Below are 24,523 nucleotides of genomic sequence, written 5' to 3'. Positions count from 1 at the left end.
GTCACTTCAGTGAGAGGCTCTCAACACCCCCCCCCCCCCGGTACCTTGTAAGCCGGGTATGCAGTGCGTAGACACTGAAAACTGTGATAACATTTAAAAACTTTTCATTTGCAACTTGCTCTTAATCTGCCCTTTCCTGAGGAGCTGCATAAAGTCAATCTATTGTGTGTTCGTATATGTGTAGAATAATGGAGCACAGGAGAGATGCTTTAGAAGCCGTTACAGCATTGGAACACGCAATAACAACTGCGATCAGGCTGTCCTACAAACAGCTTGAAAGGGACCCAATATCATTGCTTTTCCCAGAGACTGCTTTTAGGGACACTTCACCTAAGGGGAATATGGAGCAATTTACCACTCTGGACAATGTGTGCCCCGACATGGAAGATAGTTTGGAGCTGGATCTTAACAAGAGCAGGCGCCCTCACGATCAGAGCTCAATTGCGCCACAGGGCCGTGGGGAACCTGATGCACAGACCAACGCATCAGATGACACAGCGGAGCTGTCGGGCCCTCAGGCCAAGTCACTGTGCACTGCTCCCTCACTTCCCACAGCCCACAAGATGACTTCGCGGCTAAGGAGGGATAGCACCTGGGGTAATGATTTTGGATCACAGCGGAGCTACCGGAAAACAAAATGGCGATTGCTCAGGTACAAGGATATGGGGCCGAGTTGTGTTGCTACCTTTTCCATAGTGGATGGCAAACACTTACAAGATACACTTCAACTCTCAGGGGTACCTGTCTTGTGGAACGCTCCCCTCGTTACAACGCTATACACGGAGACTCTTTGTCACTGCCAATTGCGATCCGGAACACACTGCTCTGTCGTGCAACCTTTTTCCTTCTTAATCTCCCTTACCTACTCTGAGAGCACGTACAGAGCTTTACAACCGCAGTTAGATATAATGCAGGAACATTTTATTACACAGGACTTTAAATTAACCTGCCAAGATCAACGTTTAGGTACCTTATCTTTGGTCACGAGTGCTTATTATTCTGTTTATTATAGCGACAATAGAGAAAATGGCAATACACTAATTAATGTTGCTTAGTTTAATTGTACATAGCCTGATTTTCTATGGTTTACTCCTGTATGTGTGTTTTCCTATGCTCTCTCCCTGCATGCTATAAAAAGTTTAGCACTATAGTCTTCTAGAGATTGTGGGGTTCTAAAGTGCCTTTAATGCTCTTTGAGGGAGACGGAGAGTTCAAATGTGGTTTGGGAGGGTTAGTTCTGTAGTAGATAGCTATACTAGCGAAGGTAATGCTAGCAACTCACTCCTAATATTCTATATAATACCATTCAAGGGTCAGAGTACACCTATCAAGACCCCACAGCTTAGGGCAATGGCTGATCTTAGCCTATATCTTTCCCGGTGTTCTGTGTAGTAGTTGTGCACTCCCATAATGTGGCTTCCCTATTTGTTAACTGGCAGAGCAAATCATAGAACATTTGTTTCTTGTTATGTTTAATTGACTACTTAAGGTCCAAAAGTGGCCGTATTTATCATTAGAGCCCCCTTATTGAGCTACTTCTATAATCATAGGTCCAAGAGTGACCTGTTGCAGTTTTGGGGACACTCACACATAGAAATATAAAAGGAGGTTCATTGCTGGAGTTCAGTAGTTGGGTGTGAGTAATAGGTTGTTATTTACTTGTCTATGTAATCTACTGTTTGACATAATTGTACCATATCAAGTATTAGATGTCCCAACTTCTGAATGTATGCATAAAGTTGTATTTTTGAATAATCTCAATAAAAACGTTATATAAAAAAAAAAAAAAAAAAAAACGACAATGCAAAAAAAAAAAAGTTTGATATCAATGGAATGAAGGGGTTCAAACGGAACTCCTTGAAGAACCTTAAGAACCAAGTTTAAGCTCCATGGAGGAGCAACAGGTTTAAACACAGGCTTAATTCTAACCAAAGCCTGACAAAATGCCTGGACGTCTGGAACCTCTGCCAGACGCTTGTGCAAAAAGATAGACAGAGCAGAAATCTGTCCCTTTAAAGAACTAGCTGATAATCCTTTATCCAAACCCTCTTGGAAAAAGGACAATATCCTAGGAATCCTAACCTTACTCCATGAGTAATTCTTGGATTCACACCAATGAAGATATTTGCGCCATATCTTATGGTAGATTTTCCTGGTTACAGGCTTTCGTGCCTGTATTAAGGTATCAATGACTGACTCGGAGAAGCCACACCTTGAAAAAATCAAGCGTTCAATCTCCAGGCAGTCAGTCTCAGAGAAATTAGATTTGGATGATTGAAAGGACCTTGTAGTAGAAGGTCTTGTCTCAGAGGCAGAGGCCAAGGTGGAAAGGATGACATGTCCACCAGGTCTGATACCAGGTCCTGCGTGGCCACGCAGGTGCGATCAAGATCACCGATGCTCTCTCCTGTTTGATTTTGGCAATCAGTCGAGGGAGCAGAGGAAACGGTGGAAACACATAAGCCAGGTTGAAGAACCACGGTGCTGCTAGAGCATCTATCAGCGTCGCTTCTGGGTCCCTGGACCTGGATCCGTAACAAGGAAGCTTGGCGTTCTGGCGAGACGCCATGAGATCCAATACTGGTGTGCCCCAACGATGAACCAATTGAGCAAACACCTCCGGATGGAGTTCCCACTCCCCCGGATGAAAAGTCTGACGACTTAGAAAATCCGCCTCCCAGTTCTCTACACCTGGGATATGGATCGCTGATAGATGGCAAGAGTGAGTATCTGCCCAGGGAATTATCTTGGAGACTTCTAACATCGCTAGGGAGCTCCTGGTCCCCCCTTGATGGTTGATGTAAGCCACAGTCGTGATGTTGTCCGACTGAAATCTGATGAACCTCAGGGTTGCTAACTGAGGCCAAGCTAGAAGAGCATTGAATATTGCTCTTAACTCCAGAATATTTATTGGGAGGAGTTTCTCCTCCTGAGTCCACGATCCCTGAGCCTTAAGGGAATTCCAAACTGCACCCCAACCTAGAAGGCTGGCATCTGTTACAATTGTCCAATCTGGCCTGCGAAAGGTCATACCTTTGGACAGATGGACCCGAGATAGCCACCAGAGAAGAGAATCTCTGGTCTCTTGATCCAGATTTAGCAGAGGGGACAAATCTGTGTAATCCCCATTCCACTGACTGAGCATGCATAATTGCAGCGGTCTGAGATGTAGGCGCGCAAATGGCACTATGTCCATCGCCGCTACCATTAAGCCGATAACTTCCATTCACTGAGCCACCAAAGGGCGCGGAATGTAGTGAAGAACACGGCAGGAATTTAGAAGCTTTGATAACCTGGACTCCGTCAGGTAAATTTTCATTTCTACAGAATCCATCAGAGTTCCTAGGAAGGAAACCCTTGTGAGGGGTGATAGCAAACTCTTTCCCTCGTTCACTTTCCACCCATGCAACCTCAGAAATGCCAACACTATCTCCGTATGAGATTTGGCAATTTGGAAGTTTGACACCTGTATCAGGATGTCGTCTAGATAAGGGGCCACTGCTATGCCCCGTGGTCTTAGGACCACCAGAAGAGACCCCAGAACCTTTGTAAAAACTCTTGGGGCTGTAGCTAACCTGAAGGGAAGAGCCACAAACTGGTAATGCCTGTCTAGAAAGGCAAACCTTAGGAACCGATGATGATCTTTGTGAATCGGTATGTGAAGGTAAGCATCCTTCAAATCCACTGTGGTCATGTACTGACCCTCCTGGATCATAGGTAGGATTGTCCGAATAGTTTCCATCTTGAATGATGGAACTCTGAGGAATTTGTTTAAGATCTTTAGATCCAAAATTGGTCTGAAGGTTCCCTCTTTTTTGGGAACCACAAACAGATTTGAATAAAATCCCTGTCCTTGTTCCATCTGTGGAACTGGATGGATCACTCCCATTATTAGGAGGTCTTGCACACAGCGTAAGAATGCCTCTTTCTTTATCTGGTTTACAGATAATCTCGAAAGGTGAAATCTCCCTTGTGGGGGGGAAGCTTTGAAGTCCAGAAGATATCCCTGAGATATGATCTCCAACGCCCAGGGATCCTGAACATCTCTTGCCCACGCCTGGGCGAAGAGAGAAAGTCTGCCCCCTACTAGATCCGTTGCCGGATAGGGGGCCGTTCCTTCATGCTGTCTTAGAGGCAGCAGCAGGCTTTCTGGCCTGCTTGCCTTTGCTCCAGGCCTGGTTAGATTTCCAGGCCGGCTTGGATTGCGCAAAAGTTCCCTCTTGTTTTGTAGCAGAGGAAGGTGATGCTGCACCTGCCTTGAAGTTTCGAAAGGCACGAAAATTAGACTGTTTGGCCCTTGATTTGGCCCTGTCCTGAGGAAGGGTATGACCCTTACCTCCAGTAATGCAGCAATAATTTCCTTCAAACCAGGCCCGAATAGGGTCTGCCCTTTGAAGGGAATGTTAAGTAATTTAGACTTTGAAGTCACGTCAGCTGACCATGATTTAAGCCATAGCGCCCTACGCGCCTGGATGGCGAATCCAGAATTCTTAGCCGTTAGTTTAGTCAAATGAACAATGGCATCAGAAACAAAAGAATTAGCTAGCTTAAGTGTTCTAAGCTTGTCAAGTATTTCAGTCAATGGAGTAGATGTCTGAAAGGCCTCTTCCAGAGACTCAAACCAGAACGCTGCAGCAGCAGTGACAGGAGCAATGCATGCAAGGGGCTGCAGGATAAAATCTTGTTGAATAAACATTTTCTTAAGGTAACCTAATTTTTTATCCATTGGATCTGAAAAAGCACAACTGTCCTCGACAGGGATAGTGGTACGCTTTGCTAAAGTAGAAACTGCTCCCTCCACCTAAGGGACCTTCTGCCATAAGTCCTGTGTGGTGGCGTCTATTGGAAACATTTTTCTAAAAATAGGAGGGGGAGAAAAACGGCACACCAGGTCTGTCCCACTCCTTAGTAATAATTTCTGTAAATCTTTTAGGTATTGGAAAAACGTCAGTACACACCGGCACCGCGTAGTATTTATCCAGTCTACACAATTTCTCTGGCACTGCAATTGTGTCACAGTCATTCAGAGCAGCTAAAACCTCTCCAAGCAACACCCGGAGGTTCTCAAGCTTAAATTTAAAAGTAGACATATCTGAATCAGGTTTCCCCGAGTCAGAGACATCACCCACAGACTGAAGCTCTTCCTCAGCTTCTGCATATTGTGAGGCAGTATCAGACATGGGCCTTAAAACATCTGCGCGCTCTGTATTATGTCTAACCCCAGAGCTATCGCGCTTTCCTCTGAATTCAGGCAGTCTGGCTAATACCGCTGACAGGGTATTATCCATGATTGCCGCCATATCCTGCAAAGTAATCGCTATGGGCGTCTTTGATGTACTTGGGGCCATTTTAGCGTGAGTCCCTTGAGCGGGAGTCAAAAGGGTCCGACACGTGGGGAGAGTTAGTCGGCTTAACTTCCCCCTCGTCAGAATCCTCTGGTGATAATTCTTTTAAAGATAACAGCTGATCTTTATTGTTTAAAGTGAAATCAATACATTTAGTACACATTCTCCTATGGGGTTCCACCATGGCTTTTAAACATAATGAACAAGGAGTTTCCTCTATGTCAGACATGTTTATACAGACTAGCAATGAGACTAGCAAGCTTGGAAAACACTTTAAATCAAGTTAACAAGCAATATAAAAAAACGTTACTGTGCCTTTAAGAGAAACAAATTTTGCCAAAATTTGAAATAACAGTGAAAAAAGGCAGTTAAACTAACGAAATTTTTACAGTGTATGTAACAAGTTAGCAGAGCATTGCACCCACTTGCAAATGGATGATTAACCCCTTAATACAAAAAACAGATTAACAAAACGAAAAATGTTTTTTTAAACAGTCATAACAACTGCCACAGCTCCTACTTTTGAAGCCTTTTGAGCCCTTCAGAGATGTCCTATAGCATGCAGGGGACTGCTGAGGGAAGCTGAATGTCACAGTTTGTAATTTTAACTGCAGCAACAGTAACTTTTATACTATAACAGTGGAAAGCCTCAGGAAACTGTTTCTAGGCAAAAATAAAGCCAGCCATGTGGAAAAAACTAGGCCCCAATAAGTTTTATCACCAAAGCATATATAAAAACGATTAAACATGCCAGCAAACGTTTTATATTGCACATTAATCAGAGTATATACCTCTTATAGCAAGCCTGATAATAGTCGCTATTAAATCACTGTATTTAGGCTTTAACTTACATTAATCCGGTATCAGCAGCATTTTCTAGCAAATTCCATCCCTAGAAAAACTTAACTGCACATACCTTATTGCAGGATAACCTGCACGCCATTCTCCCTCTGAAGTTACCTCACTCCTCAGACATATGTGAGAACGGCAGTGGATCTTAGTTACTTCTGCTAAGATCATAGAAAAACGCAGGCCGATTCTTCTTCTAAATAATGCCTGAGATAAAATAGTACACTCCGGTACCATTTAAAAACAATAAACTTTTGATTGAAGAAAAAACTAACTATATTTTACCACTTTCCTCTAACTACCTCCAGCTATGTTGAGAGCTTGCAGGAGAATGACTGGGTATGGCAGTTAGGGGAGGAGCTATATAGCAGCTCTGCTGTGGGTGATCCTCTTGAAACTTCCTGTTGGGAAGGAGAATATCCCACAAGTAATGGATGATCCGTGGACTGGATACACCTAACAAGAGAAAAACATAATTTATGTAAGAACTTACCTGATAAATTCATTTCTTTCATATTAGCAAGAGTCCATGAGCTAGTGACGTATGGGATATACATTCCTACCAGGAGGGGCAAAGTTTCCCAAACCTCAAAATGCCTATAAATACACCCCTCACCACACCCACAAATCAGTTTAACGTATAGCCAAGAAGTGGGGTGATAAGAAAAAAGTGCGAAAGCATAAAAAATAAGGAATTGGAATAATTGTGCTTTATACAAAAAAATCATAACCACCACAAAAAAGGGTGGGCCTCATGGACTCTTGCCAATATGAAAGAAATTAATTTATCAGGTAAGTTCTTACATAAATTATGTTTTCTTTCATGTAATTAGCAAGAGTCCATGAGCTAGTGACGTATGGGATAATGACTACCCAAGATGTGGATCTTCCACGCAAGAGTCACTAGAGAGGGAGGGATAAAATAAAGACAGCCAATTCCGCTGAAAATAATCCACACCCAAAACAAAGTTTAAATCTTATAATGAAAAAAACTGAAATTATAAGCAGAAGAATCAGACTGAAACAGCTGCCTGAAGTACTTTTCTACCAAAAACTGCTTCAGAAGAAGAAAACACATCAAAATGGTAGAATTTAGTAAAAGTATGCAAAGAAGACCAAGTAGCAGCTTTGCAAATCTGATCAACTTAAGCTTCATTCCTAAACGCCCAGGAAGTAGAAACTGACCTAGTAGAATGAGCTGTAATCCTTTGAGGCGGAGTTTTACCCGACTCGACATAAGCATGATGAATTAAAGATTTCAACCAAGATGCCAAAGAAATGGCAGAGGCCTTCTGACCTTTCCTAGAACCGGAAAAGATAACAAATAGACTAGAAGTCTTTCGGAAATTCTTAGTAGCTTCAACATAATATTTCAAAGCTCTAACTACATCCAAAGAATGCAATGATCTCTCCTTAGAATTCTTAGGATTAGGACACAATGAAGGAACCACAATTTCTCTACTAATGTTGTTAGAATTCACAACCTTAGGTAAAAATTTAAAAGAAGTTCGCAACACCGCCTTATCCTGATGAAAAATCAGAAAAGGAGACTCACAAGAAAAAGCAGATAATTCAGAAACTCTTCTAGCAGAAGAGATGGCCAAAAGAAACAAAACTTTCCAAGAAAGTAATTTAATGTCCAGCGAATGCATAGGTTCAAACGGAGGAGCTTGAAGAGCCCCCAGAACCAAATTCAAACTCCAAGGAGGAGAAATTGACTTAATAACAGGTTTTATATGAACCAAAACTTGTACAAAACAATGAATATCAGGAAGACTAGCAATCTTTCTGTGAAAAAGAACAGAAAGAGCAGAGATTTGTCCTTTCAAGGAACTTGCAGACAAACCTTTATCCAAACCATCCTGAAGAAACTGTAAAATTCTAGGAATTCTAAAAGAATACCAAGAAAAATGATGAGAAAAACACCAAGAAATGTAAATCTTCCAGACTCGATAATATATCTTCCTAGATACAGTTTTACCAGCCTGTAACATAGTATTAATCACAGAGTCAGAGAAACCTCTATGACTGAGAATCAAGCGTTCAATCTCCATACCTTCAAATTTAAGGATTTGAGATCCTGATGGAAAAAAAGGACCTTGCGATAGAAGGTCTGGTCTTAACGGAAGAGTCCACGGTTGGCAAGTGGCCATCCGGACAAGATCCGCATACCAAAATCTGTGAGGCCATGCTGGAGCCACCAGCAGAACAAACGAGCACTCCTTTAGAATCTTGGAAATCACTCTTGGAAGAAGAACTAGAGGCGGAAAGATATAGGCAGGATGATACTTCCAAGGAAGTGACAATGCATCCACTGCCTCCGCTTGAGGATCCCTGGATCTGGACAGATACCTGGGAAGCTTCTTGTTTAGATGAGAAGCCATCAGATCTATTTCTGGAAGTCCCCACATTTGAACAATCTGAAGAAATACCTCTGGGTGAAGAGACCATTCGCCCGGATGTAACATTTGGCGACTGAGATAATCCGCTTCCCAATTGTCTATACCTGGGATATGAACCGCAGAAATTAGACAGGAGCTGGATTCCGGCCATACCAGTATTCGAGATACTTCTTTCATAGCCAGAGGACTGTGAGTCCCTCCTTGATGATTGACATATACCACGGTTGTGACATTGTCCGTCTGAAAACAAATGAACGACTCTCTCTTTAGAAGAGGCCATGACTGAAGAGCTCTGAAAATTGCACGGAGTTCCAAAATGTTGATTGGCAATCTCACCTCCTGAGAATCCCAAACCCCTTATGCTGTCAGAGACCCCCAAACAGCTCCCCAACCTGTCAGACTTGCATCTGTTGAAATCACAGTCCAGGTAGAAAGAACAAAAGAAGCCCCCTGAACTAAACGATGGTGGTCTGTCCACCACGTCAGAGAGTGTCGTACAATCGGTTTTAAAGATATTAATTGAGATATCTTTGTATAATCCCTGCACCACTGGTTCAGCATACAGAGCTGAAAAGGTCGCATGTGAAAACGAGCAAAGGGGATCGCGTCCGATGCAGCAGTCATAAGACCTAGAATTTCCATGCATAAGGCTACCGAAGGGAATGATTGAGACCGAAGGTTTCGACAAGCTGAAACCAATTTTAGACGTCTCTTGTCTGTCAGAGACAGAGTCATGGATACTGAATCTATCTGGAAACCTAAAAAGGTTACCCTTGTCTGAGGAATCAATGAACTTTTTGGTAAATTGATCATCCAACCATGTTCTCGAAGAAACAATACAAGTCGATTCTGCTAAATGTGAAGACTGAGCAAGTACCAAGATATCATCCAAATAAGGAAATACCACAATACCCTGTTCTCTGATTACCGAGAGAAGGGTACCGAGAACCTTTGTAAAAATCCTTGGAGCTGTTGCTAGGCCAAACGGCAGAGCCACAAACTGGTAATGCTTGTCTAGGAAAGAGAATCTCAGAAACTGATAGTGATCTGGATGAATCGGAATATGCAGATATGCATCCTGTAAATCTATTGTGGACATATAATGCCCTTGCTGAACAAAAGGCAGAATAGTCCTTATAGTTACCATTTTGAATGTTGGTATCCTTACATAATGATTCAATATTTTTAAATCCAGAACTGGTCTGAAGGAATTCTCCTTCTTTGGTACAATGAAAAGATTTGAGTAAAACCCCAGCCCCTGTTCCAGAACTGGAACTGGCATAATTACTCCAGCCAACTCTAGATCTGAAACACATTTCAGAAATGCTTGAGCCTTCACTGGATTTACTGGGACACGGGAAAGAAAAAATCTTCTTGCAGGAGGCCTTATCTTGAAGCCTATTCTGTACCCTTGTGAAACAATGTTCTGAATCCAAAGATTGTGAATCGAATTGATCCAAATTTCTTTGAAAAATCGTAATCTGCCCCCTACCAGCTGAGCTGGAATGAGGGCCACACCTTCATGTTGACTTGGGAGCTGGCTTTGGCTTTCTAAAAGGCTTGGATTTATTCCAGACTGGAGATGGTTTCCAAACTGATACTGCTCCTGTAGGGGAAGGATCAGGCTTTTGTTCCTTATTGTGACGAAAGGAACGAAAACGATTAGTAGACCTAAATTTACCTTTAGATTTTTTATCCTGTGGTAAAAAAGTTCCTTTCCCCCCAGTAACAGTTGAAATAATAGAATCCAACTGTGAACCAAATAATTTATTACCCTGGAAAGAAAGGGAAAGCAGAGTAGACTTAGAAGACATATCAGCATTCCAAGTTTTAAGCCATAAAGCTCTTCTAGCTAAAATAGCTAGAGACATATACCTGACATCAACCCTAATGATATCAAAGATGGCATCACAAATAAAGTTATTAGCATGTTGAAGAAGATTAACAATGCTATGAGAATTATGATCTGTTACTTGTTGCGCTAAGGCTTCCAACCAAAAAGTTGAAGCTGCAGCAACATCCGCTAAAGATATAGCAGGTCTAAGAAGATTACCTGAACATAAGTAAGCTTTTCTTAGAAAGGATTCAATTTTCCTATCTAAAGGATCCTTAAAGGAAGTACTATCTGCCGTAGGAATAGTAGTACGTTTAGCAAGAGTCGAGATAGCCCCATCAACCTTAGGGATTTTGTCCCAAAACTCTAATCTGTCAGATGGCACAGGATATAATTGCTTAAAACGTTTAGAAGGAGTAAATGAATTACCCAAATTATTCCATTCCCTGGAAATTACTTCAGAAATAGCATCAGGGACAGGAAAAACTTCTGGAATAACTACAGGAAATATAAAAACCTTATTTAAACGTTTAGATTTAGTATCAAGAGGACCAGATTCCTCTCTCTCTAATGCAATTAAGACTTCTTTAAGTAAAGAACGAATAAATTCCATTTTGAATAAATATGAAGATTTATCAGCATCAACCTCTGAAACTGAATCCTCTGAACCAGAGGAAACATTATCAGAATGATGATGTTCATTTAAAAATTCATCTGAAAAATGAGAAGTTTTAAAAGACCTTTTACGCTTACTAGAAGGAGGAATAACAGACATAGCTTTCTTAATGGATTTAGAAACAAAATCTCTTATGTTAACAGGAACACTCTGAGTATTAGATGTTGATGGAACAGCAACAGGTAATGTAACATTACTAAAGGAAATATTATCTGCATTAACAAGTTTGTCATGACATTCATTACAAACAACAGCTGGAGGAACAGATACCACAAGTTTACAGCAAATACACTTAACTTTGGTAGATCCAACATCAGGCAGCGATTTTCCAGAAGTATCTTCTGATTCAGGGTCAATCTGAGACATCTTGCAATATGTAATAGAAAAAACAACATATAAAGCAAAATTGATCAAATTCCTTAAATGACAGTTTCAGGAATGGGAAAAAATGCCAGTGAACAAGCTTCTAGCAACCAGAAGCAAATAAACAATGAAACGTAAATAATGTGGAGACATTTTTTAGCGCCAAAAAAAAAGACGCCCACATTATTTGGCGCCTAAATGCTTTTAGCGGCAAAAATGACGCCACATCCGGTAACGCCGACACTTTTGGCGCAAAAACGTCAAAAAATTACGCAACTTCCGGTGACAAGAGCGACGCCGGAAATAACAAAGAATTTTTCGCGCCAAAAAAGTCCGCGCCAAGAATGACGCAATAAAATGAAACATTTTCAGCCCCCGTGAGCCTAACAGCCCACAGGGAAAAAAGTCAAATCTTAAGGTAAGAAAAAAATTGATTATTCAAATGCATTATCCCAAATAATGAAACTGACTGTCTGAAATAAGGAATATTGAACATCCTGAATCAAGGCAAATAAATGTTTAAACACAAATATTTAGAACTTTATATAAAAAGTGCCCAACCATAGCTTAGAGTGTCACAAAAATAAAACTTACTTACCCCAGGACACTCATCTACATGTAGTAGAAAGCCAAACCAGTACTGAAACGAGAATCAGTAGAGGTAATGGTATATATAAGAGTATATCGTCGATCTGAAAAGGGAGGTAAGAGATGAATCTCTACGACCGATAACAGAGAACCTATGAAATAGACCCCGTAGAAGGAGATCATTGAATTCAAATAGGCAATACTCTCTTCACATCCCTCTGACATTCACTGCACGCTGAGAGGAAAACCGGGCTCCAACCTGCTGCGGAGCGCATATCAACGTAGAATCTAGCACAAACTTACTTCACCACCTCCACAGGAGGCAAAGTTTGTAAAACTGATTTGTGGGTGTGGTGAGGGGTGTATTTATAGGCATTTTGAGGTTTGGGAAACTTTGCCCCTCCTGGTAGGAATGTATATCCCATACGTCACTAGCTCATGGACTCTTGCTAATTACATGAAAGAAAGGACTGTTTTCAGTAGATAGCCCATCCAGCGCCGAGAACATTACAGCAGAGGATTTAAGTGAAGAATGTATTGATGACCCAACAGTAGGGACTACTCTCCATGACACCAGTGGCAGGGTTGTGACTAAAACTTCAAACTAGAAGTGATTATGTCACATGCTCCGTACTCCCCACTTTCTCTTAGTAGCAGCGCTTGGAGAGGGACAATAGGCCTCAAATCAGTATGAGGACCCCTCTCAATTAGGCATCTCGAGAACCACAATTCTTCACCCACCTCCTAGAAGGCACAATTTAGAATGGCATACTAGTGAGGGGGAAGGAATGAAGTGCTCTTGAAAGGTTTAGGGAATTTTTGCCTCCTCATAGTGGCCAGGAAGTGAACCCCATGAGTAAAATATTGTGGACTCTCACCACCTTATGAAAGAAATTAAGATATTTTAAGATAAGAATAAGTAAGTGAAATGTAGAGAAATTGCCTATTAAAAATCAATACAAGTCAATTCTAAAATAGTTACAACAACACAACAGGTACAAGAAATATAACAATGTCTTGATGACAGAGAAATACATCACAATAATAGAAAAATAATTAAAAAATAATTTTCAATTACATTTTCATTTTTGTATTATAATATAAATTTAGAAAGAGACAAATATGCAAAACTGGACAAGAGTTTAGTGAAATTATAACACTACTTAAGAAGAAACTGCATAAATATTAATTACTCAAACATTAAAGTTAAAATATTAAGGTAAAGTGAATGTAAATTTTGATGCTAAAGTGCCCGGTTTTTAAAAATTTGATTAAAAACAGGGGCACTTTAATTCATCAAAATTTACATTTCACTCCTGTTGTAAAAAACAAAAAAAACAAAAACAACTTACCTTTTAATCTTGACAGAAGCTCCAGCTTCCTCCATCCGTCGCAAAGCCTCTTGCTGGGTCGAAAATGAGGAATCCGGCTTCCTCCAATCACAGCATTGAATCAGACACTGATTTCCCCTGGGGGGGAAAGCCGTGATTGGAGGATGACCCATTCATCATTTCTGACATCAGAAATGGCTTGCGATGACCGGAGGAAGCTGGAGCAGCCGTCAAGTTTAAAAGGTAAGTATTTTTTCACAACACGAATGGAATGTCAATTTTGATTAATTAAAATGCCCCTGTTTTTAATCGAATTTTTAAAAACCGGGCACTTTAGCATCAAAATTTACATTCACTTTAACAAGTAAAATGAAGTAAATTAAAAACTTACCGATTTACAACTTCCATGGAATGCAAAGACATGTCCATATTGACCAGTACAGAAAAATACTCAGTAATTTGACTTGATTGCATTAATTTGAGCAGCATCTCAATAGCCACTAACGGATTGTTCTCCACCAGGTCTGGAAGTTTAGCAGGAGTAAGGCCAATGTGATAAACTAGCTTTGGGTCTTTTTCCAATTCTCCAAGGAGCTGCAGAAAACAAGATGCAGAATATTATATAAAGATATATATATTTATTTCACATGAGGGTGCTGCAAAATGTATCAAGAATTTGTGCAACATATCACAGTCAAAGTAGTAAAGTATTTCATGGACTGAACCTTAAAGTGATGGTAATCTCTCCCCTTTATAAAAACAGATCCGGAATGTTAATGATATTTTAGATGGAGTTTAATTCATCAGTTGTTATGAAGATGTGCTACTTTTTAATGTAGATATGAAATTCAAATACCCCATGCTACGCCACCCACTTTAAAAGTACAGTTTTCTGTGAGCCAACGGTTTGAATTGTTCTTCAATTAGCGTTCCAGCAACAATAAAAGTGCCATATGGGGAGAGAACAATTCAAACCGTTAGCTCACAGAAAAATTGACTTTTGAAGTGGGAGGCAGAGCGAGGGGTATTTGAATTTTATATCTAAATTAAAAAGTTATAGCGCAACTTCATTACAACTGATGAATTAAACTTCATCTGAAATATCACTAACTTTCCGGATCTGTTTCTATAAAGGGGAGAGTTTACCATCACTTTAAACTGATAAAACCATTCCAATGTTTCCGTGTGTCTAATGCACTTATCTGTATCCTCAACTCTTGCCTTGTCCTCTGATTTCACCCTCAACCCTCTCTTTCAGCCCACTTGCTCCCTGTAGCCCATTATTTGCTTTTCTTCAACAAGAATATTCCTAGCAAAGGTTTTCTACACGATTCCTCTTGCTTACTCACAAGATGTTACTGCCAAAGCAACAAGATATGTCTTCAAAGGAGAATGTTGTGAAAGATGTACAAGTTAAGCATGGGATGATCTACACACACACACAAAATAAAAAAAGTGCTTTGCTTGAAGAAGAAAAAGGTAAAATAAATAAATAATTGGTGCATAACATGACATTTTAAAAAATGCCAAACTAAAAAAGGTATTTGTTATGTAGACACATATGCCATGATGATAAGGAAGACTAAGTCACTGCTCTTTAATCTTCCTATTATAGTCTGTGGAATTTCTAAGTACAGATATTGTTTTCCCCAAGATTAAAAATCTGTTTTAAATGAACAGCAATTTAATATTGTAAGTACTATTAAATCTATTCTAGCAATTAAGTCATGATGAGGGGAAAACTACTAGTATTTTAAGACCAATTTTGGGAGAAAAATGAAAAATTAATATATTTTTTCGATTCTGCAAGCAATACAATCAACATTACATCATACAATTATTAGTTGTGTCCAAATCCTTAATGGCACATAGCTTTGTGTTTAATCCCTTGCTAGGGTCATACAATACAGAAAGTGATTTACAAAAAAATAATAATAATAATTTTGATTAAAAAAAAAACAAAAAAAAACGCATTTTCCGTTTAAACTTAATTTTAACAATAAAAATATCATTAAAAGATTGATATGGTTTTATGGCTTTGGCAATTATTAGCTGCTATACTGTCCTTAGTTCAGAATAATCAGATGTTTAGTAACAATTATATCAAGATTCAGATAGAGGCAAAGATTTCCTAAGGCTTGGCACACACATTTCCACGTGAGACTAGAAAAACAAAATGTATTGCTTACCTGATAAATTACTTTCTTTCTTTCTTTCTTGACACGAGTCCACGGAACATCTAATTACTATTGGGAATATCACTCCTGCCAAGCAGGAGGCAGCAAAGAGCACCACAGCAAAGCTGTTAAATATCACCTCCCTTCCCTCCAACCCCAGTCATTCGACCAAAGTAAAGGAGAGAAAGGAAGCAACAAGGTGCAGAGGTGTCTGAAGTTTATAACATACCAACAACCTGTCTAAAGAACAGGGCGGGACGTGGACTCATTGTGTCAAGAAAGAAAGAAATTTATCAGGTAAGCATACATTTTGTTTTTCTTTCTAATGACACGATGAGTCCACGGATCATCTAATTACTATTGGGAATCAATAGCCAAGCTAGAGTACAGAGATAAGGGAGGAACCTAAACGGAAGGCATCACTGCTTGAAGAACCTTTCTCCCAAAAGCGGCCTCAGCCGAAAGGCAAAAGTGTCAAATTTATAGAATTTAGAAAAAAAGTGTGAAGAGAGGACCAAGTTGCAGCCTTGCAAATCTGTTCCACAGAAGCTTCATTTTTGAATGCCCAGGAAGAGGAAACAGCCCTCGTAGAATGAGCCGTAACTCTCTCAGGAGGCTGCTGTCCAGCAGTTTCATAGGCAAAGCGAATAACATTCTTCAGCAACAAAGAAAGAAGTAGCCATCGCTTTCTGTCCCTTACGTTTTCCAGAGAATACCACAGAGCAGAAGACTGACGAAAATCCTTAGTTGCCTGTAAATAGAATTATAGTGCACGTACCACGTCCAGATTGTGCAGAAGCCGTTCCTTCCGAGGAGGAGGATTAGGACACAAGGAAAGAACAACAATCTCCCGATTAAATGTTCCGGTCTGAAACTACTTTAGGGAGAAACCCTAATTTGGTACGTAAAACCAGCTTATCCGAATGAAAAATAAGGTAAGGAGAGTCATACTGTAATGCCAAGAGCTCTGACACTCTACGAGCAGATGAAATAGCAACAAGAAACAAAACTTTCCAAGAACTAAATTAAGACTCCAGGGAGGAGTAACTGGTTTGAACACAGGCCTGATCCTGACCAAGGCCTGACAAAACGCTTGCACGTCTGGGACGTCCGCCAGGCGCTTATGTAACAAAATAGACAAGGCAGATATTTGACCCCTTAGGGAACTTGCCGATAAACCCTTCTCCAAACCTTCTTGGACAAAGGACAGAATTCTAGGAATCCTAACTCTACTCTAAGAGAAGCCCTTGGATTCACACCAATATAGATATTTACGCCATATTTTATGGTAAAACTTTCTAGTCACAGGTTTACAAGCCTGAATCATGGTCTCAATGACCGATTCCGAAAATCCACGCATGGATAAAATTAAACGTTCAGTCTCCAAGCAGTCAGCTTCAGAGAAACAAGATTTGGATGAAGGAAGGACCCTTTAAGTAGAAGGTAATTCCTCAACGGAAGTCTCCAAGGTGGAAGAGATGACATGTCCACCATGTCTGCATACCAAATCCTGCGAAGCCATGCCGGTGCAATGAGGATCACCAACACCCTTTCCTGCTTGATTCGAGCAATGACCCGAGGTAGAAGAGCAAACTGAGGAAATAGGTATGCGAGACTGAAATTCCAAAGTACCGCCAGAGCGTCCATCAGTACAGCCCGAGGGTCCCTTGACCTCGACCCGTACCTCGGGAGCTTGGCATTCTGCTGAGATGCCGTGAGATCCAATTCCGGCTGACCCCATTTGAGAATCAGGCTGGAAAACACTTCCGGATGGAGCTCCCACTCCCCCGGGTGAAAGGTCTGCCTGCTCAGGAAGTCCGCCTCCCAGTTGTCCACTCCTGGAATGTGGATCACCGCCCACTGAATGATCTTGGCTACCTCTGTCATGGCCAAGGAACTCAAGAGTTCCTCCCTGATGGTTGATGTAAGCCACTGAGGATATATTGTCCGACTGGAACCTGATGAACTGGGCCGAAGCTAACTGAGGCCAGGCCTGGCAAGCATTGAAGATCGCTCTCAGTTCCAGAATGTGTATGGGTAGAACAGACTCCAATCGAGTCCATGTTCCCTGAGCCTTTAGAGAGCCCCAGACTGCTCCCCATCTTAGAAGGCTGGCATCTGTTGTCACAATCACCCAAGAGGGTCTGCGAAAGCAGGTTCCCTGGGAGAGATGATCCAGAGATAACCACCAAAGTAGGGAATCCCGTCTCCTGCTCCAGCTGTAATCGCGGAGACAGATCCGCATAATCTCAGTTCCACTCCCTGTGCATGCTTAACTGCAGAGGTCTGAGGTGGAAACGGGCGAACGGGATGATGTCCATTGCTGCTACAATCAGTCCGATTACCTCCATGCACTGAGCCACTGATGGCCGAGGAGAGGACTGAAGTGCTAGGCAAGAATCGAAAATCTTTGATTTCCTGACTTCTGTCAGAAAAATCTTCACTGACAAGGAATCTATTATGGTTCCCAAGAAAATTTCCCTTGTATTTGGAACCAAGGAACTCTTTTCCAAATTCACCTTCCATCCGTGAGACCGCAGGAAAGATAACATTTCCGTATGAGATCTTGCTCGTTGAAAGGTAGGAGCATGAACTAGAATGTCGTCCAAATTAGGTGCCACTGCAATGCCCCGCAATCTGAGATTGGAATAGAACCGCTGACCCCGTTCCTGCATTTGAACAGGAACTATCACTCCCAGGTGGGAGAGGTCCCGAAAGCAGAAACCTGCCCCTGGGAGGAAGGGCTTTGAACTCTAGTTTGTATCCCTGGGACACGAAGTCCACCGCCCAGGGATCCTGAACGTCTCAAACCGAAGCCTGAGCGAAAAACGAAAGTCTGCCCCCCACAAGATCCGGTCCCGGATCGGGGGCAGACCCTTCATGCTGCTTTTGATTCAATAGCAGGCTTTTTGGATTGTTTTCCCTTGTTCCAAGACTAATTGGGTCTCCAGGAAGGCTTGGACTGCTCCTGCTTGGAGGAGGAAGTGGAAGGATTTCCCTTGAAATTTCAAAAGGAACGAAAATTAGTCTGACGTCCCATTTGTTTTTTTCTCTTATCCTGAGGGAGGAATTGTCCCTTTCCTCTCGTGATGTTAGAAATTATTTCCGTCATCCCCGGCCCAAACAAAGTCTTTCCTTTGTAAGGAATCGCCAAAAGTTAAGACTTATAGACCAAGATTTTAACCATAAAGCTCTGCGGGCCAGAAAGGCAAAACTGGAAATCTTAGCTCCCAGCTTAATAACCTTAAGTGAAGCATCTGTGATAAAGGAGTTGGCCAACTTAAGGGCCTTTATCCTATCCTGGATTTCTTCGAGGGGAGTGTCCGAATAGATTCAGACAATGCATCAAACCAGTATGCTGTTGCACTAGTGAAAGTAGCAATACAAACCGCAGGTTGCAATTGTAAACCCTGGTGTACATACATTTTCTTGAGTAACCCCTCTAACTTCTTATCCATAGGATCCTTAAAGGAACAACTATCCTCTATAGGAATAGTAGTTCTCTTGGCTAGCGTGGAAATTGCCCCTTCCACTTTGGGTACCGTCTGCCAAGAATCCTTGATAGAATCAGCTATAGGAAATATCTTTTTAAATACAGGGGATGGAGAAAAAGGGATACCCGGTCTCGCCCATTCCTTAACAATTATCTCAGTAGCTCGATCTGGTACAGGAAAAACTTCCACCATGGAAGGTACATCAAAATATTTATTTAGCTTACTGGATTTTTTAGGATTGACAACGACCATGGTGTCGCTGTCGTCCAGAGAAGCTAAAATCTCCTTGAGTAACAGACGGAGATGTACTAGCTTAAACCTGAAGGATACAACTTCAGTATCAGCAGGAGAAATTACACTGTCTGAGATTTCACCCTCAGATGCTACCGAAGTATCCTCCTCCTCAGGCTTCTGGGAGGGGGTATTTGAAATAGCAACAACTGCGTCATTAACCTCACTCACTGATTGTTTACTTTTCCTCTTGAGCTTTCCCTGCAGCATGGGAAAAGCAGACAACACATCAGAAACCGCAAAGGATTTGAGGGAAGCGATGTCTTGCAAGGTAACTCCAGGTGGAGTAGTGGAGGAAGCGCAGGGCACTGGCTGTATGGACGCTAAGTTTTGGGACACTTGAGGAGAAAGCTGCGTCATATATTGAACATTGTCAGAAGGCTCCTCAACAGCACCCGCCCCAGACAATGTTGGCTCAGAAAAAGTCTATCCCTGAACTGTAAAGTTCTCTCAATACATGAGGAACAAAAAGGGATCGGTGGTTCCACATTAGCATCAAAACAAAGTACATGTAAAGTCTTGCAGGGCCTCTTGGTCCATCTTTATTCACAATTTGAGCAAATTAAAATTGGATAAACCTATATCTTAACTTGAAATTACCTAAAAAAAAACATGTTACTGTGTCTTTAAATATTAAATGTAAACGTTTTTATTTTGCTTTACAAGAAAAATGTAAATTTTTTTTACAATAAACAGCAGACAATCTCCACACCTCAGCTAAGCCTACCTGCCACCAGAGCGTATATTTCACAGATAGACGTCCAAACTCAATCTAAAACTCTTTACCAACGTATCTGAGGCTGTTCTGCTGCGTCACCATAACGTAGCATAGAAATACTTCTTAACCGCTTGTCACCACTCTCCGTAACACCGGAAATTAAGTGAGACAAAAAGAGCGTGCAAAACAATGCCGCTAGTTCGCCCATGGGCGTATCAAAGTAAACCTCCCAGTCGGCAAATTACTTGTTAAAATAAAGCCGTCGGGAGTTATGAAAACGCACCTAACACATGAGCCACATCTCCTCGTCCCCAGCTCCTGACATTACTGCCCTTATAACGTAATCCTCAACTCCCAAGGATAATGTCACCTTTTGTGTCCATTATTATAAATAAAGTGCCAATTTTCCTGTGTCCCCAGAAAAATAACCTTAGCACTTACCTTAAGAAATCTGCCCGGCAGTAAGGCAGCTCACCAGGTTTGAGAGGTCCTCTCCCTCACATGGACCTGTGGGAAAAAAAAGATAGAGTCTGAGTAATCTTACTCAGGCTTTCAGTATTAGGGCAGCAGTAAATATATGGGAGGTGCAGTGAGAATTAATGTCCCACAAGTTCCCATTGATTGAAAGCCACCACTGCTCTACTGAAGAGACTGATGTGGACTACGGCTACACCCTAGCAGAACAAACACAAGAAGCTTGTGTTAAAAAAATAAAATAAACTTTTGATTGAAGAATTTTTTCCAACACCTAACTTTACCACTTCCTTGCTCTAACGTAGGCAAAGAGAATGACTGGGGTTGGAGGGAAGGGAGGTGATATTTAACAGCTTTGCTGTGGTGCTCTTTGCCGCCTCCTGCAGGGCAGGAGTGATATTCCCAATTGTAATTAGATGATCCGTGAACTGATCGTGTCATTAGAAAGAAAAAGATCTATGGCACCTTACATGTGAGACAGCCCACGCATTCTTTTCTATACAAAAATACTGATGCAACTATATAGCAAGATAACTGCTAAATCTTTGCCTACATATAGAAAAACACATACATAAAATGCGTACAGAACAGACATCATGTATTATAAAATCAATAGTGTAGGAGGGGTGTGGGATGGAGCTGTGGGGAGCAGCAGATTAAAAGTAAAGGAGTGATACAAAGCGTCCCTGCATGCCTTAGAGTAGGCAAACCAGTCGACTGAACATTCCTTTTGAAACATCCATATCCAACCTAATTTGTCTTTATTTAGAAAAGTCTTCTTTTAAGCAATCTCCAAGTAGTGCAGATGGTATGTCTATTTATACATACACAATCCTTTTAGATGCCATCTAAATATGCAACTAACCAAGTGCACTGAAGTATATTACTGACCCCAGTTATTACAAGTTATAATCCAAGTGAAATAATAAAAAGCACTTTGATGACAGTGTTTTTGCATTCTCTACTCCAAGATTTACTTTGTGTTGGGAACATGAGTCTAAAATATAATTATAAATAAAAAATACCACAACTATTGTTTTGTTTTGGATGAATTTGATAAAACATGAAAGACTGAAGAAATAAGTGAGCATTTTGCAGTAAAATCAGTTCTTCTATAGAAACACATCAGTATAAATTGCAGTTATGCTCCTTGGAAGTCTCTATAGCTCTGCACCACCTACTGTCAGGTCTAGGAAGTACCCATTGTCATTACTATAATAAAGCACTAAAAGCTTTATGTTTCAATCTCTATTTCATATTAGTATAAATCTTAAATACTGCTCAGTACAAATAAACTATACTGCTATTACACAGTGCAAGAGATCTCTACCTGTGTCTGCTGAGGGGAGGACAACGGGCTTTTAAAAGCTTTGGCCATGATACGCTTGATCTCTACACCGGTACTGTTCTTAACACACATGGATCTGTCCCATTTGACGGCATGATCAGGTTCTATAGGATTCAGCCAGGCCAGCTCATCCTCACAAACATGAAGAGGTGGAGGGGGCCGGATAAACTCTGGACGAAAATGGCCTAAAAGAAAGCAAAAATTTAAAAAACAAACAAAAAAACAGCACTACTTATACAAGGCTAGTTATAGTCACTTTCATATGTCTGTATCAGCACATCACATTTGCTACATTTAAAGTAGTCTGTATTTCTGGACAGTGAAAGTTTGCCTTTTTTTATTTCATGTTGGAAAATAAATGTATAAAAGAATCTCATTCTCATTAATACATGTTAAACTAAAATAGCAAGGTCCTTAAAAAGGAAAAGCTTCATATTTTAAAATAGTTATGTTAATAATAATAATGAAGTTTACCACCACCACTTCCATATGGATAATGTAGAAACGGTTAGCATGCACATTGCCTGTGATGTCAGCATCTTTGAGTGAGAGCATGTGGCTGTGCATAAGACTTACACTCACTTACAAAAGGTAGTTTGCCACTGATTATGTGAGTTCATATAATGACAGGCTCACATTGCATGAAGGCTAAAAGGCAGCACCTATCTGTGAAGTACTGTACAAGCACCTTAACATTTATTGGCAAAGCATCCTAAAATAATACACACAGCTGGAAAACCTACTACTATTTATCCAAGTTCTGAAACTACTTAAAGGGACAGTATACACCAATTTTCATATAAATGCATGTAATAGACACTACTATAAAGAATAATATGTACAGATACCGATATAAAAATCCAGCATAAAACCATTTGAAAACTTACTTAGAAGCTTCCAGTTTAGCTCTGTTTAAAAGGTTACTAGAACACCCAATGCAAGTGGGAAATATCAGACACTCCCCCTCGCTTTGCATATGAAAAGACCCTTTACACAAACAGAAGCAAGCAGGAGTAGGTATACGTCCGTATTCTCCTATATATTGTAGATATAATTTAACAAGCACCATTTATATTTTCAATGATATTACTAAATTTTTTATGGTTATTCACATTGTTACTGGAGTGATGTGTTTTCAAAAAGGTCTTATAATTTAACTGAAGTGTACTGCACTTTAAGCTATAATATCAGATATTAAATGTGTCTGAAATAATGTGGGTAATGATGTTAATAAGCAGAATTCAATCACGTTTTAAACTGTAGTTAGGAGAATTTTACTTTACCAGGCATTGTGGATGAAAAAAAAAATGTTTTTTTTCCCCCAAAATAAATAATCATGTTTAAAAAAAAAAAAAAAAAAACTTTAACAGTATTTTTTTTTATTATTAAAATAAATTCTTTTTGAGGAATTCCATTCAGGATTAGAAGGCATATGCCTGAGGAAACAGCGTATGGGCCGAGAAACGCGTTGCATTTACAGGGGGCTTGACTGTATGCCCCTAGTTCACTCCTTTGTATATGTATTTTAATTTGTTTATAATAAATAGAACTTTTTAATTTTTAAAAAATACTCGTCTGAGTGATTTTACCTGCCTGCACCTGCTTGGAGTGGAACCTAACACACTGAAGTCTGCCACTTTAGAATATTGCATCATAAGGAAAAGTCCCTTGGTGGTGAGCTGACACACCTTACCCTAATATGCCAGCTTGCTCCTACTAGCACATAAGTATGCTCATCTAATATGTGAGTACCCAATCTTCCTTTGTGCTAAGTCAAACACCATATCCTTTGTGATCTGCACAATTTGGTGCTTTTCCTGTGTTTTATTTTCCTACTACAGTTAATGACTGATATCCTCTGTGGGTGAGCTGTCACACCTGATAAAATCTGCAGCCTGTCCCTACAAGCACATAGGTGTGCTCCAGAGCCTTGTGAGTACCCATTTGGCTTTTTTTCTGTGGCTTTATGCTTATTTGATGATACTACACATGAGGTGCTCCTTTGTTTTGTCTTTTATATATAATCAGGGATGCTGTTTTCCTTCAGGAAAACTATGGAACAGAAGAGGTAGAAAATAACACAAAACCCCTGGTACCAGATAGTTATTAAAATTACATAAAATCTATATTTTTCTTTTATGATTCAGATAGAACATACAGTTTTAAACAACTTTATAATTACAATTTTTCCTTCATTCTCTTAGTATCACTTATTGAAGGAGCAGCAATTTTTTTTTTTATTTATTATATTTTTGAGGAGAAAAGAAAAACAGTTTACAGGCACAGAATCAAATTACATTATGTGCGATAACATATTTCACAGTAAGAGAGCATAAAAAACCTAAATAGGACATACAAATCATAATGTGATACAGCAAGTCAACTCAATGCAAAAATACTGCCTGTATTGTGAAATAGAAAGTAATAAAATAAAATCTCCAGTTTTCTGCCTCCATACCATAACTGAGGCCAAATGGGCCTCCAACATATAGATTATGAAGAGTAACAGGAGGATAGCTTAAATATCAAGCCACTCTTGGATCTTTAGTGTGCTAATGACATCAAACATAAGAGTACTACTTCCATAACACCAATGAGGCCTCTCTTGGACCCCCAACATATGTAGTAGAAGG

At 40.4% G+C, this 24,523-nt stretch overlaps 1 protein-coding gene across 1 annotated transcript in view; it reads right to left on the bottom strand.

The window, feature by feature from the left end:
• CNOT11 (CCR4-NOT transcription complex subunit 11) overlaps positions 1-24,523 on the bottom strand; it is a 67,643-nt gene that overhangs the window by 27,032 nt on the left and 16,088 nt on the right. Inside the window, exons 4-5 of the mRNA XM_053707647.1 lie at positions 21,873-22,075; positions 13,780-13,982 (exon numbers count right to left, since the gene is read on the bottom strand). Coding sequence (XP_053563622.1) covers positions 13,780-13,982; positions 21,873-22,075 — 406 coding nt within the window. The remainder of the gene's footprint in view (positions 1-13,779; positions 13,983-21,872; positions 22,076-24,523) is intronic.

Source organism: Bombina bombina, chromosome 3 (assembly GCF_027579735.1).
Source record: "Bombina bombina isolate aBomBom1 chromosome 3, aBomBom1.pri, whole genome shotgun sequence".
NCBI classification, from domain to species: domain Eukaryota; kingdom Metazoa; phylum Chordata; class Amphibia; order Anura; family Bombinatoridae; genus Bombina; species Bombina bombina.
This window is presented reverse-complemented; position numbering and strand designations above follow the sequence as displayed.